The sequence below is a fragment of the Marmota flaviventris genome, chromosome 3 (genome assembly GCF_047511675.1).
Source record: "Marmota flaviventris isolate mMarFla1 chromosome 3, mMarFla1.hap1, whole genome shotgun sequence".
Lineage (NCBI taxonomy): Eukaryota > Metazoa > Chordata > Mammalia > Rodentia > Sciuridae > Marmota > Marmota flaviventris.
The window spans coordinates 164,988,512-165,001,212 of record NC_092500.1 but is presented as its reverse complement, the minus strand read 5'-3'; the positions used below and the strand labels follow the sequence as shown (position 1 = coordinate 165,001,212).

The window sequence follows — 12,701 nt, the reverse complement described above, 5'->3', positions numbered from 1 at the left end:
GAAGAAGTGACAACCAGGAGAGGGGCACGGTGAGTCACATGTTGCCTGGCCTGCCACTTCCCTGTCACCTCCCCTGCTGCTAGGCCCAGAGCCTTGTTCCCAGGAGGTTGGCCTTCATGGGGCTTCTGGACCTCATGGCCACTTACACACCTTCTCCAGGTCTCCAGGCAGGTGTGGGCAGCAGGCCCTACGTCCCTTGGCAAGACTGCTGGAGGCAGAACCTGAGAGCCCCCCTTCAGTGACACCCCTTATTTGCTCCATACTTGAATGTGAGGAAGTTGCATGTGTTTTAGGGGTTGGGTTTGACTGGAATTTAATTTGTTAATTCAGCAGTATATGGAACACTGGAGAACACTGGAGAGTTACTGCCTGCTGGGTGTGGGAGTCATGGAGAAAGCTGGTGTGGCCTCCGCCTTCACCGAGCTCATGGTCAGGGGTGGGGGGCTTCTGTGTTGGGAAGTCACAGGGTGCAGAGGTAGCACCTTGGAGGGCATCTCTATTACAAAATCTAAAGGGCCTCCTGGGAGAGGCAGCCTCCAAGCGGAGAATGAAGAGTGCGTCAGGGTTACAAAGGGAAGGTGTAGGAGGAGTGGGGTGGGTGGGTGGAGGGAGCAGCACGGGCAGGACCCCGATGAGAGTCTGCACCCCATGCAGAACTGACGTGATGGGACAAGGTAGAGGGGGGCACGGAGCACGAGATCTGATAGATCTGGGGCAGCAGGGGACCCCACAAGGTTTGGAGGAAGACCGCTGGATGACCAGGTCTGTGCTTCTGTGGTTTTGGTGAGGAGAGTCACCAAAGGTTTGGTAAGGACTGTTCAGGAGCCATAGGAGACACAGGCCAGGAATAATGTGAGGGAGCGCCACAGCAGCAAGAAAGGGGAGGAGGGAGGCAGAGCTTTTCAGAAGGTAGGATCAACAGGTCTCCGCCACCGCCACCGATTGCCCTTGAGAGGGGGAGGGAAGAGAGAACTCAAGGGGGCACCTGGTTTCCGGTCTTGGCCAAATGGGTGGGTGATGGGCTCCTCAGAAGCAAAGGACTTGAGTCAGAGGAAGGCGGTGGGGGTGGTGAGTTTATTTGGGGCACGTGTCTCTCTCGTTGGCCATTCCCACACACAGGCAGATCTGGAGTGCAGAGGCAGTGGGGCTGGAGAGAGACTTAGGAGTGGATATCAGCCTCCCGCACTCATTGGAACCCAGGGAGTAGGGGCAACCATGGTGGGAGGAGGGCAGTGGCAGAGTCCTGAGGCCATTGGCCCATTGACTTTCAAAGAAGGGAACTCTTCAAGGGCAATTGAGAAGGCTCAGGGGAGAAGTCAGAGGACCAGTGGGAAGGCATGCAGGGGCTCATTGTCAGAAGGAAGGACTGTCAACAGTGGCACACACTTTAGGTCAGGTGGGTGCATTGTCTCTGCCACCCTTGGGGTAGGCTTCTTAGGTGGATGCTGTAGGCAGGAGCCTGGTTAGCTCATGGATGGGAACAGGGGTGGACAACATTTTTCAGATTTTTGGTGTATTTATACCTATGTACCCGTGTATGTGTACATATACAAGTACATACATTTTAAAGATAGGTGAGAGGGTGGAATTTAAATTTTGGGTAGGACTGCAGTTGTGGAGACAGGAGGGTCTCCCCAGAGGGTGCAGAGGGTCGGCCCAGGGCCAGAAATTAGCCTTAGCTCTGGAAGAAGCTCCCTCTGGGTGCAGGAAGAGAAGGAGGATTCCAGGTGCAGGTGTGGTGGCTGGAGAAAAAGGGATCCCTGAGTGGCCTCTAAGAGGGCTCAGGTGTACTCTGAACGCTGGAATAGGAAGTGCATACAGCTATGAATAATATCACTGTCATTAACCACAGAATAATTCCTCATGCATCAGCGGCCACTTCTCCCTAGCAACCTCGATCCCTGGAACTAGAGGAAGCAAAGAGGGACTGCTGACCTATGGCACGTCCCCTGTGTGCACGAGACAAGGAACTGTTTACCCAGAGCCCGACTCTGGAAGGAAGACTCCTGGTTCTGGAACAGTAGAGTGGCTTTGCTTCTTGTTTTCTTGCTGGCAACCTTCACTTTCAAACTAGAGGACAGTGGGCAGCTGGTTGGGTGGATGTGCTGGGGTCGCAGAGTGGACAGAGGAGGGGACGGAAGCACTGCTGCCGGAAGAGCGTGGGGACCTCCTGGTGCTTTTAGCACAAATGGCCCTGCTTGTCTCAGTGGCTCTCTTGGACTTCAACGCCTTCACAGGCTTTGGGAGGCCGGTGCTTTTGGAGTCTGGAGAGTGAGGCATTCCTCGTGTCGTGAGAGTGGTGGGCGCGATGCTGGCGCACTGTGCTTTGTGCTGCTGTGGGGTCTTCAGGACCCTTTAGACCTGGGAATGTCTCACTGCAGGTGGCCGTCTCTGGTTCTGGACCTTGAGGTAGTGATTTTGTTCATTTACTCAATGACCGTCTGTCAAGTACCTAGTGTGTGCCTCAGAGGATGGTGGCCCTGCAGGAGCTGTGGCTCCTGTCCTGTGTCCACCCTGACAGATTTTCCTTGGGACCCATCCAGAAAAGCACCTCCAACTTGCCCCCTTCCTCAGAAGCCTGCCTCCTCTCCCCAGGGGGTGCCACCTCCTTTTGGGTCTCGGGCTAGATATCATTCTGGGCGGGGTTGACAGGGGAAGCCAAGAGGCTTTTGAATAAGTCATTCACATGTCCCTCTGAGTGACAGAATCTACCTGAGAGTCAACTGGTCCCAGCTGGGGTAGAGAGGTCTCCCTGGGGAAGAACCTCCTCCCTGCTCCTTAGGAACACTTAGTCGCCTGCTTGCTTGGGCCTGGGCTGAGGGGAGGGCAAGACTCTCCAGAGAGAGGGGAGGTGTGTGTGTAGGTTGTATTTCCTTCTGATTCCAGTGGATTCCAGGCTTCTGGGCCGTGTGGATGGGTGGAGCCCACAGGCCTTTGCTCTGCCTTTTTCCTCTATCTGGGCTGAGCTCGCGGTACCTGGCCAAGGCCCTCAGCCTGTGGGGACAGCTGGCGGTGGCAGTGGAGGAAGGGGAGCAGGTTGTGGCAGGCATGTGGCCTCTGAAGGGATGGCCTCAGAGCTCCCGGAGTCTGAACTGCAGAGGACCTGGACATGGCTTGGGCCACCCCTTGATTGGCAGCCACAGTGAGGTGGTCGTGGAACCCAGGTTTGGACCCAGGGTCCCTGGCCCTTCTCCAGGTCTTTTCCCACTGCCCTGGGGGAGATGGCATGGCCTGCTGCCTCTTTCCTCTCTGTCATTACCACCTCCAGTATTTACACAGTGGGGCTGTCCCTGTTGGTGGCGTGGGAGTTTGAAACCAGGTTCTTGCCTTTTCCAAAGGCAATACTGAGATCCAAGGTGTCGGATCCTTTGATCGTGAAGAGCAGAGGGCTCTTCCGTGTGTCTGTTCCCAGGATCTGACATCGGTGGCCCAGGCCTGGGATTTCCCACTGGTGCATTCTGCTGTAGGAACAGGCAACTTAAATGAATGGACTTGAAGAAGATGGCCCTCCAAACTGGACCTGGGGGAGGCCGTTTCTCTCAGGGATGCCCTTTAGTCAAGGCTGCTGGTTGACCCGTCCCCAGATATAGAGAGTGCACCATCAGTGCTAGTTAAGAGCCCCTGGTCTCAGTAACGCTGTCATTTGGAGGCTGTGTGCATGGTGGTGATGCCCTTGGCTTCTGGAGCCACCTACCTGGGTTTGAAGCCTGGATCTGCTGCTTACCAGCTGCATGGCATTAGCAACCTTGGGCAAGTTGCTGGATGCCTGTGTCCCTTGTTCCTTGTCAGTGCAATAGAGGGGGCAATAGTGGCTAGCTCACAGAGTAGTGAAGAGGAGGGAGTGAGTGAAGGTGTGGAAAGCACATTCTGGGGAGTGGCACGTGGGAGGCACAGTGACTTTAATTATAAAAGGGACTCCTGAGCTCTTCTCTGGTTGGCCTCCGTGCACAACCATGGCTGCCGGCCCCTCCACCGGGAGTTCCCTGGGTGGGGAGGACATGGAGATCATGCAGGCTGCTGATAGGCTGAAAGCCCAGTGGGCGGGGACTGGACAGGGTCCATGGAGAGCAAGCTGATTGGATAGGGTCAGGCGGTGATTCCAGAGGAAACCCACTGCGCGTGCTAGTGTTGTCCAGCATGCGGGGTGCTCCTCTGGGGTGAGCTGCAGGCAGAGGCTGCTTCACCAGAGGTGGGGGGTGCTTCCTCCTTGTGCTGGCCCTGTGCCCTCTCCTGGGAGCCTGGGGACTCAGCAGTGGCTCTCTACACGGGGCTAGCTGCACCTCCCGTCCTGGCCTCAGAGTGGCCTCCTCCTATAGGACCATTCCCAGGCCCCTCTTCTGGGTGGGTAGGCCTCCCTGTAGGTGGCCCCTGGATGCTGCCCCACCTGGGCTCTCCATGGGCAGGGGGTGCCTGCCTGTGGCACTGGGCCAGGTGGGGGGGCAGTGTGTGAGCTGTGGGCTGCCCCTACCTGCTGCCCCTCACCGCACGCACAGTCTGAATGAGTGTGCATCGATTTCTCCTCCCTGCCCAGGCCTCCCGAGGGTATTTGCTTCCTGTGAGGCACTGGCAGAGGCTGCAGGATTCCCGTGAGGTGGTGGGGTCTCCGGGGCAGCCCGGTGCCATTTATCTCCTGGCATGTCTTCCACTCCTGAGCTCTCTGCACCCTGAAGCCTGAGGAAAGGTCTAAGGGGGTGGCAGCTGGTGGCGGGGAGGGGGAATCAAGCTGACAGGAGCAGGGACTCAGGCCTCCCACCAACAACCTTCAGCCCCTCCAGCCAGATGCTTCTGATGACCTCAGGGGAAGCAAAGAGGAAATTCTGTCCTCCTGAGTGACGTGGACAGATCCACAGTGAGGGCCAAGAGACTGGATTCTAGCTGTAGCTCTGCCATAAGAAGCCGTGTGACCTCAGGCAGTTGGTTTTGCCTCTCTGGGCCACCCCAGAACCCTCTCTTGTGAAATGAGGAAGTGGTACTGAACCATTGGCTTCAGATTTTATGATTTATGCTTGGCCTTCTGTGGATCATTGTCTGACTTCCTTTGTCCTTCTTTCCAGTGCATTTGGAAGTCCTTCAGAGAGGGCTGGCTGTGAGGGGAGATCACAGGAGAGAAGTGCCGGGCAGTGCTGCCTGCTCTGGGGGAGGGTCCACCCTTGGAGAGAAATAATGTGCCCACTGACACGTTGAAGGCTTCATTTCTAACTGGCCTGCACGGCCCTTTTCACTCAGGGAGGGCTGCCTGTCTCCCCAGTTCCACTAGCCCTCGTGGTGGAATGTCCTTGGACAGGGTTTAGGCACCGGAAGTGCTGTGGACAGGAGCGCCTGGGTCTGATGCTGTTCTCTCTTCCAGGTGAGGAGTTCTACGAAGCCTCACCCTACGAGCCAGTGACCTCCCGCCTCTCGGACATCTTCAGGCTTGCTTCAATCTTCTCAGGTAAGTGGCCCTTGCTGGGAGGTGGCCCTGGAGCTCTGGGCCTGGATGTAGGAGTCCTGGACTCCCCTGGCTGTGTTCCTCATCAGCATGTCCCTGACTGTCCCTGAACCTGGATTCCTGGTCTGTAAAGAAGGCTATGTGGCTCACCTCCCTCGCTGGTGGTCTGGAGGGCAGCATTTGAGGATCTTGCCTAGCCTGGTGGCTGCCATGGGCAGGTCTTGAATCTGAATCCTGATGTCACTCTCCTGTTTTGTCACCCGTTGTGCCTTGGTTCCTTCATTCCAATTTTCTGCTTTGGAGCTCTTCTCCTTGGTCAAGTTGCTCTACCTCTCTGTGCCTCAGTCTCCTCAGGTGTGAAGTGAGGAGAGTGACAGCACCTACCTGGTTGGACTGTGTTGACGTCTGAGTGAGTGAGGATTGGAAAGTGCTGCAGGGCTTGTGTGAGCATTTAGGAGCTGTTAGGTTGGTACAAGTTAAGCATCCTTAATCCCCAAATCCCAAATCCCAAATCTGAAATGCTCCCAAATCCAAAATTTTTTGAGGACTGACATGATACCACAGTGGAAAATTCCACACTGTCCTCTTGGGCTGGGTCTCAAAGTTCAAGCACACTACAAACAGTGCATACAGTTACTCTCAGGCTGTGTGTATAGATACCTATGAAATGTAAGTGAATTTTGTGTTTGGGTCCCATTCCCAAGACATCTCATTACATAGATGCAGATATTCCAGAATCCAAACAAGGATCTGAAAGCCAAAGCTCTCCTGGCGCTACGCATTTCAGATAAGGGAGACTCACCCATATTATTGAGGTTACTGTTCTCTGGTCTGTTCTGGGTTTTCTCTCCCTGAGGCATCTGTGGCCCTGGGCTGTCCCCCACCCCATGCTGCCCTGGGGAGTGAGAGCCCATGTTGGCTCTAGCTTTGCATCCCAGGCCAGGCCCGGAGCCGATGAGCTTCATGGTTCCTTCTTGGCCTCGTGAACACCTGTCATGTTAGAGACCTGGGCCCAGGGCAGCCTGCCCTGCTCAGGCACTGAGGGGGACTTCCGTTTTGGAGCTGCTTTGAGGGGAGGTGCCTCTTCCAAGAGCCATTTGTGCTTGGATGGCCAGCGCAGGGCTTGTTCTCAGGGGTTTCTGAGGGTCTCTGGGAGCTACAGGCCTCAGGTCTCACAGGAGCTTCTGTAGCTGTCTTTGAAGTCTTCTGAGGTTCTTCTCTCTCTAAACCAGGGTTCTCAACAGTAGCACAGTCAACACTTTGGCCTGACTTCTGTCCTGTGTGCTGGATGTCTAGCATCTTCCCTGGTCTCTACTCAATACAGTAATATGCTCAAGTTGTGGCAACCAAAAACATCTCCAGACATTGCAAATGTCCTGGGGTGGGGACCAGTTACTGCTCCACACTTGTGAGCAGGGGACTGTCCACTGGGATCCTAAACCCTTCAAATGAAGAACTTTCTAGGATAATGTTTCTCAACCCCCTCCCCACATATGACTTCCCTAAGGAGAAAAGCTGATTCTCCCTAGCTAGAGAAATTAAGTACCAAGAAGCAAAATTTTGTTACAGAAGATTGAGTTTTGGGTGACCACAAACCACTATAATATCTACTTTTTTTTTTGTCTACCCAAGAACAAACCTTGCTCCCTTGAGGTGACAGCCTCTCCCATTGAGAATGCCTGGTCATTGAGAATGATAGAGATGAGGAAGGTATGCATGTCCTTGGTGGGAGAAACCCTGGACCCTTGTGAGAAGTGAGGCACTGGCCTCTATGTTAGTCAGCTCTCCATTACTGTATCGAATACCTGAGATAATCAGCTTATAAAGAGAAAAGGTTTGCTTTGCCTGAGAGTTTTCATTCCATGGTTGGTTAGCCCTGTTGTGTTGAGCCTGTGGTGGCATATCATGGCAGGAGTATGTGGCAGAACAAAGCTACTCACTTTGTGACAGAGGTAAAATCGAGGAAGTGCCTGGATTCCCACAGTCTCCTCCCAGGGCATACCCCCAGGGCCCTAAAGACCTAAAGAGGTCCCTCCTAAAAGTTTCCACTGCCTCCCACTAGTGTCAAGCTTGGGACCCAGCCTTCTACATATGGGCCTTTGGTGACATTTGAAATTCAAACTAGAGTAGCCAGAGAGTGGGCCTTGGCAGTGCTGGGACGTGGTAGGGAACGGAATGGAGACCTCAAAGCTGGTCAGTTACATGGAGCGCCCTGCCCTCGACTCCCACCATCATAGCCTCCCAGCGGGGTCCCAGCACAAGCTGCCATCTTGGTCTGCCTGTGGGTACTGTGATAGCTCTGGGCTAAGTCTTGCCCATCCTCCGTGACGGACTGATGGAGGTCCTTCTGACTGACATTCTGAGTCTCCTGATTAGCTTTGAATAGGAATCCACCTTGGGTTGGTCCTTTGGGGATTGTTGGCATATATATGCTGTGGTGGGGGGGACCCTGGTTACCCCAAAGGCTCCCAGGTTCCCCTTACCTGTTGCTCAGGTGTGGGCGGGTGCCATTGGGTTCACTCCTATAAGTAAACAACTTTGGCCCCCGGAGTACAGGAGCTCGAGGTCCTCAACCTCAGCCCGGCCCCCGCGGCTTCCCAACTCAACACTGCAGTGTCTTCCTGGCAAAGAGAGTCTTCCCGGAGTGAGGGTGACGCTCTTGGATAAGGGGGCTGCCAGGACAGACGAGGGATGTGCACTCACGGACTCAGCTTCCTGGCACTTGTTGCCCCGAGATAACGGCCCCACAAGCTCTGGGCCTCTGTGCTCTGGGACCACTCCCCACCACGAGGCCCGGGTTTTGGGTACTGTGATGATCCCTGCTCTCCGCCCCTGTTGATTCTTTGGGACCCATAGCAGCCCTAGAGTTGGGTCTGTGGGTGGCTCTGTGTGGGGAGACTTGGGCACAACTGGGAGGGGAGGCCCTGCCACCAGGAAACTAAGCAGCCCATTGTGGGGAGCACAGAGAAGGGGGATCAGGAGCCAGGAGGCTGGGTTGCAGCTCAGTCTCTGCCCCCCCTCACCTGGCAGCCTTGGGCACGTCACTTCCTGGCTCTAGACCTCACGTTTCCTTTCCGGTGATGGAGACCTGAGCTTAGAGCAGTGCTTGCCACACTTTGTCCCTTGAGGGCATAAAGACAATGGCAGAGTGGTTGGGTGTGCAGACCAGCTCAGAGCTCTGGCCCTCACGGCCCCTGTCTGGCTCCCTCTGGGTCGAGAGATCAGTACCTGGACATGTTTATCACCCACCTGTGGGGAACACACAGACGGCGGGTCTTGCCTGGGTGACCTAAGACCTTGTACTGCTGCTTTGGGTGTATGAAGCTGTGGTCCTGTGGGATTGCAGGGGACCCATCAGGAAGCTCCTCCTGCCTGTAGTCGACTGAGTACTGCCCCCTACTGTCTCTGTGTGGAGAGGTTGGGGGAGGCAAGGTGGAGTCTGTGGTCTCCTCTGGGCTCTGTTACCCGCAGCTGGGTACCAGGGATGGAGGCTGTTGTCTCTTTGGGGCCCAATTGCCTATATCTGTTTATCTTCTCCTATCTTCAATTTGGGGCCATGTTTGGGGGCCTCCTGGAGTATGTCCTTCTTCATCTCTCACCCTCTTTCTCTTTGGGCTTCTTGGAAAGTCCTACTGGGATTCTTTTGGCAAGGAACTGCCAGGATTCCTGCAATGCCCTTTGCTGCCAGACACCCAGGGCTTGCCCCTCCTCTTTGTGTAATGCCCACCTGGCAGGCCCTGGGTTCAGCCATGGGTTAGCTAGTCCTGAGGCCAAGGTCAGGAAGGACAGTCTGGCTGTGTCCTGACTCACAGTGACAGTGATGTTGGAAGCAACCTCATGTCCTGCCCTCAACTTAAACATGGGAAGGGAGATTTCATGGACAAGAAGTGAGGTTCTTGAGAACATGATCTAGAGTGTTAAATGTGGCACCTGGCACATGGGAACAGGAGCTAGACAGTCCTGGGTGTGAACCCTGGCTTGGCCACTTAGGGGTATGTTAGTCAGCTTTCTGTTGCTGTGACAAAATACCTGAGATAAACAACTTGTGTGGAGGAAAAGTTCATTTGGCTCCCAGAGGTTTTAGTCCATGATCTCCTGGCCCCTTTGCTTTTGGGCTTGTGGTGGCAGAGTGTCACAGTGGAGTTGTGTGGTAGATCAGACGTGCCCACCCCATGGTGGCTGGGTAGAAAAAAAAGAGGAAAGGGCTGGGGTCCTGATGTCCCCTTCAAGGGCACCTCCAGTGGCCTCACTTCCTTCCACGAGGCTCCTTCTCCTAAAGGTTCCATGACTTCCTAATAGTGCCACAGGCTGGTGACCAAGCCTTCAACATTTGAGCCTCTGGAGGACATTTAAGATCCATACTGTGGTAGGGTGTGTGCTCTTGGGCCTTGCTGTGGCCTTTCTCACCAGGGGTGCCTACGTTGTGTGATGGGCGTGTGCCCCTCCCTAGGGTCAGGGCTGGTAGAGGGCGCTCACTGAGAATGGATGCGGCAATGAGCCCGCTGTATGTTGGAATCTGAACTGGGCTCCACAGCGGTCATGCTCTCAGCTGCATGTGTGCTGTAGAGGTGGGAGTTCATCTGGAGGGACTGGAGGGGTCGATGTTGAAGTTGAGTGACCCTCCTGTCCTCAGGCTGACCCTGTGGCTGACCCTTTGCATATAGCTGGAGAGACAGGAGAGGGTGGAACAAGGCAGAGAAAAAATAAGAGATCCTCAGGTAGAGGAGGTCACCCTGGGAGAAGTTCTACAAAGGTGACCTGGAGCCAGCAGGGGGTGTGGACCTCTGAGGGGTGCCAGGCTGGGGGTGTCCAGTGCCTCGGCACTTCTTGTCCATGAAATCTCCCTTCCCATGTTTAAGTTGAGGGCAGGACATGAGGTTGCTTCCAACATCACTGTCACCGTGAGTCAGGACACAGCCAGACTGTCCTTCCTGACCTTGGCCTCAGGACTAGCTAACCCATGGCTGAACCCAGGGCCTGCCAGGTGGGCATTATGCATTATGATCCCAACCTTGCTCAAGGCTCAGGCGTGGAGCACATTGATGGAGTACCTTCTTGTTTTCTTTCTGTAGTTGGAAGGGAACTGAGGGATCAGGTAGGCCCAACCCTTCACCTGATGGTAAACTGAGGCCCAGAGAGATGGGACAGATGTAGGTGAGGTTTAATACCCAATTGCTTGGTGCATACCTTAGGCAAGTGATTCACCTCTGTGCCCCACTTTCCTCTTGCCCGGCACAGGGGTGGCAGAAACACCTGTCTTTGAGGGTTTAGGTGAGGACTAAATGAGATAATGTGGGTAATTGCTTGACCCAGTGCTGGGCATTTTGCAGGAAAGGTATGTTAGCTACTTAAACATTATCATGGAATAATTTCTCCTAAGTCAGTGGCAGATGGTGGCAGGCAGGGCTGGCCTGGAACGTAGCATTTGGGAAATGGCTGCAAGCTTCTTGGTGACGTACGCTTGCTTCAACTTCAGGTTAGTTCTTGGTGGAGATGACTGGGTGATTTTTAGAGGACAGTAGGACTCCAAAGTCTGGAGGAATCTCAAGCAGGGATGACCTTGTTGTGACTGGGTGTGGACAGAGGCTAGTGCGAGGCTTGAGCTTGGTGGCCTTTTGTAGATTGAGCTGGAAGATGGGGCAAGGTCTACCTTGACTGGCCAGCAAACCTGAGTTGGGCCATGTTGCTTGGATGGAGTCAAGGGAGTGGTGGCTCCAGTGATCTCTTTTTTGGGAGTTCAAGAGAGGAGGGAGCTAGTCCTTCAGTCCTGTCCCTTGCCAAGGAGACTTGCATATGGTCCTCTAAGAAGTGAGCACCACCCTCTGTCCCATGCCATGGTTTGGTGTCCTCCCTCCTGGTGTTCCCTCCTGGGTGTTGTGGCATGTGTGTGACTGTGGTGCGGCTCTGTCTGGGGTGTTCAGTCTTCTCTGTATCTCCTTGGTGTCCCACACTGTCCTTTGAACCTCACACATGTGCACAGAGGGTCCTAGAGCCACGGATGGGTTGTGGACTTTGAGGCCAGCTAGTCCTTGTCTTGAATCCTGGCCTTGCCGTCCTGACTGTGTGACCTCAGTGTCACTGAACCTCATTCTTCTCCCTGTGAAATGCAGCAGTTCAGCTGCCCAGCAGGGACGGGCAGTGACATAGGGGCAGCTAAAGCACATGATACCGGTGCCTAGAAGCTCCCTAGATGATGGTAATTGGGGTCACCGTCTGGGGACTGGAGGGAGCGAATGGCTTTGTGGGAGTGTTTGACCTTCGTAGGAAGAAGTAACTGTGAAGTCCAAGCCGCTGTGAGGTGCGTGTGCGCTCTGGGGCGTGGTAGACTCTGCTGGGGTGCAGGAAGTGCTCGTGCGGGAGGCCATTGGGGCTGGGAGGAGTGCTTTGTTTAGTCCCCATGGAGTGTTCTGGGGATGGCACCGGCCATTGCTGTGAAACATCAGTCCCTCATTCTGATTATCAGGCAGGGGAGACAGACACCCATCGGGATGCCCTGAGGTGGTTTACTGTCCGTGTGGTGTAGACCAGGTGACACCATAAGAGTGCAGGGCAGGTGGCAGCCAGCAGCGCTGGGGGGGAGGAGGAAGTGGGAGCTGGGGAGCATGTTCTAGGTGGCATCACCGCTGGGAGGCCTGGCTGAGCTTGGGGTGATGAGGGGACAGTGAATAGTGTCTCTTGTGGCAGGTAGGGGGGTGGCCTCTCGGGGGTTCCTCCTTTGTGGCTCCCTCCCAGGACTTATTCCCGACAGAGCTCAAGATGAGTGCTTGGGTGAGGGGCTTGGGCCCAGGGAGGGACTGGGCTGCCTTGGAGCAGGGAGGGACGTGCCCTTGGACTCAAGAGTCAGTGTCCTGGGAAAGCTACTCAGTGGCCTTCTGGAGCTGGGGAGAGGCTGGGGCCCGGCTTGGCTCCTGGATGCTTAGGGAAGCCCCTTGCTCTCCTTGGCCTGCCCTCGGAGCCCCTGGCCCCACTGAGGCAGGGGCCCTGGCTTTGCCTCTGCATGCCCCCCTCCCCCGACTGTGCCGAGGGCTGGAGAGAGTGGGCTTCAACGTCCAGGAGGCTGGGCTGTGCCCGTCAGAGGCCCTTGTGAGGCAGCCAAGCGGGAAGCAGCAGGAGGAGCTGGAGGAGCAGACAGCCCTTCTCCTGTCCCCCTTCATGGTGGCTCAGGCGATAAACTGCTTACCCTCAGGTTGTTCCCTGAGCCGAATGCAGAAGTGTGTTATTTAAATTTCAAAATCACATTCTTCTCCTAACAGCTGTCAGACACTCTGAGTGT

At 55.2% G+C, this 12,701-nt stretch overlaps 1 protein-coding gene across 2 annotated transcripts in view; it reads left to right on the top strand.

Moving 5' to 3' along the window:
* Gfra2 (GDNF family receptor alpha 2) overlaps positions 1 to 12,701 on the top strand; it is an 85,252-nt gene that overhangs the window by 6,338 nt on the left and 66,213 nt on the right. For both annotated transcript variants that reach the window (XM_027927158.3, XM_027927157.3), the window contains one exon: positions 5,348 to 5,431. In XM_027927158.3, the coding sequence (XP_027782959.2) occupies positions 5,348 to 5,431 (84 nt within the window). The remainder of the gene's footprint in view (positions 1 to 5,347; positions 5,432 to 12,701) is intronic.